The sequence below is a fragment of the Eimeria mitis genome, genomic scaffold (assembly GCF_000499745.2).
Source record: "Eimeria mitis Houghton genomic scaffold, Emh_scaff3917, whole genome shotgun sequence".
Lineage (NCBI taxonomy): Eukaryota > Apicomplexa > Conoidasida > Eucoccidiorida > Eimeriidae > Eimeria > Eimeria mitis.
This window is the reverse complement of record NW_013572253.1, coordinates 2196-2778: the sequence shown is the minus strand read 5'-3', so window position 1 is coordinate 2778 and position 583 is coordinate 2196. Positions and strand designations below refer to the sequence as shown.

General features: G+C 60.4%; 1 protein-coding gene across 1 annotated transcript in view; it reads left to right on the top strand.

Annotated features, from left to right (window-relative positions):
• Nucleotides 1-583, top strand: part of EMH_0070770 (uncharacterized protein) — a gene marked incomplete at both ends in the record, with an annotated part of 1642 nt that overhangs the window by 826 nt on the left and 233 nt on the right. The window contains 2 exons of the mRNA XM_013499014.1: nucleotides 3-4; nucleotides 157-507. Of these exons, the coding sequence (XP_013354468.1) occupies nucleotides 3-4; nucleotides 157-507 (353 nt within the window). The remainder of the gene's footprint in view (nucleotides 1-2; nucleotides 5-156; nucleotides 508-583) is intronic.

Here is a 583-nt window from a genome sequence, read left to right as displayed (position 1 = left end):
ATTCGTTTTTATATCCGATTACAGCAGCACCGCCTGCTGCATCTCCTGTTGCTGCTGCGCTGCAGCTGGGAGCAGCAGTAACTCCAGCAGCAACCACACCAGCAGCAGCAGCAGCTGTTGCTGCTGCTGCTGCTGCTGTTGCTCCTGCTGCTGCAGGAGGAGGAATAGCAACAGCAGCAGCAGCAGCAGTACCCCCCTCGCCTGTGGCTGGCGGTAGCTCCCTACAGCAGCTGCAGCAGCTGCAACAGCAGCAGCAGCAGCAACTGCAGCAGCTGCAGCAGCAGCAACTGCAGCAGCAGCAGCAGCAGCAGCAGCAGCAGCACAGCTTGTTACCTTTCCCTCGCCCTGTCTCCTCTTACACTTTCTTTCCTTTGGGGGCCCCCCTGCAGCAGCCTGGCCTCCAAGGGGGCCCCTCTCCGCAGCCGCAGCAGCAGCTGCAGCAGCAGCAGCAACTGCAGCAGCAGCAGCAGCAGCAGCAGCAGCAGCAGCAACTGTCTGTATACGGTGGTGTGTCTTCTCCTCTTCGTCAGCAGCAGCGCGTGACATCTTTTTTCTCTTCTGAGCCTGGGTGTACCCTCAGCAG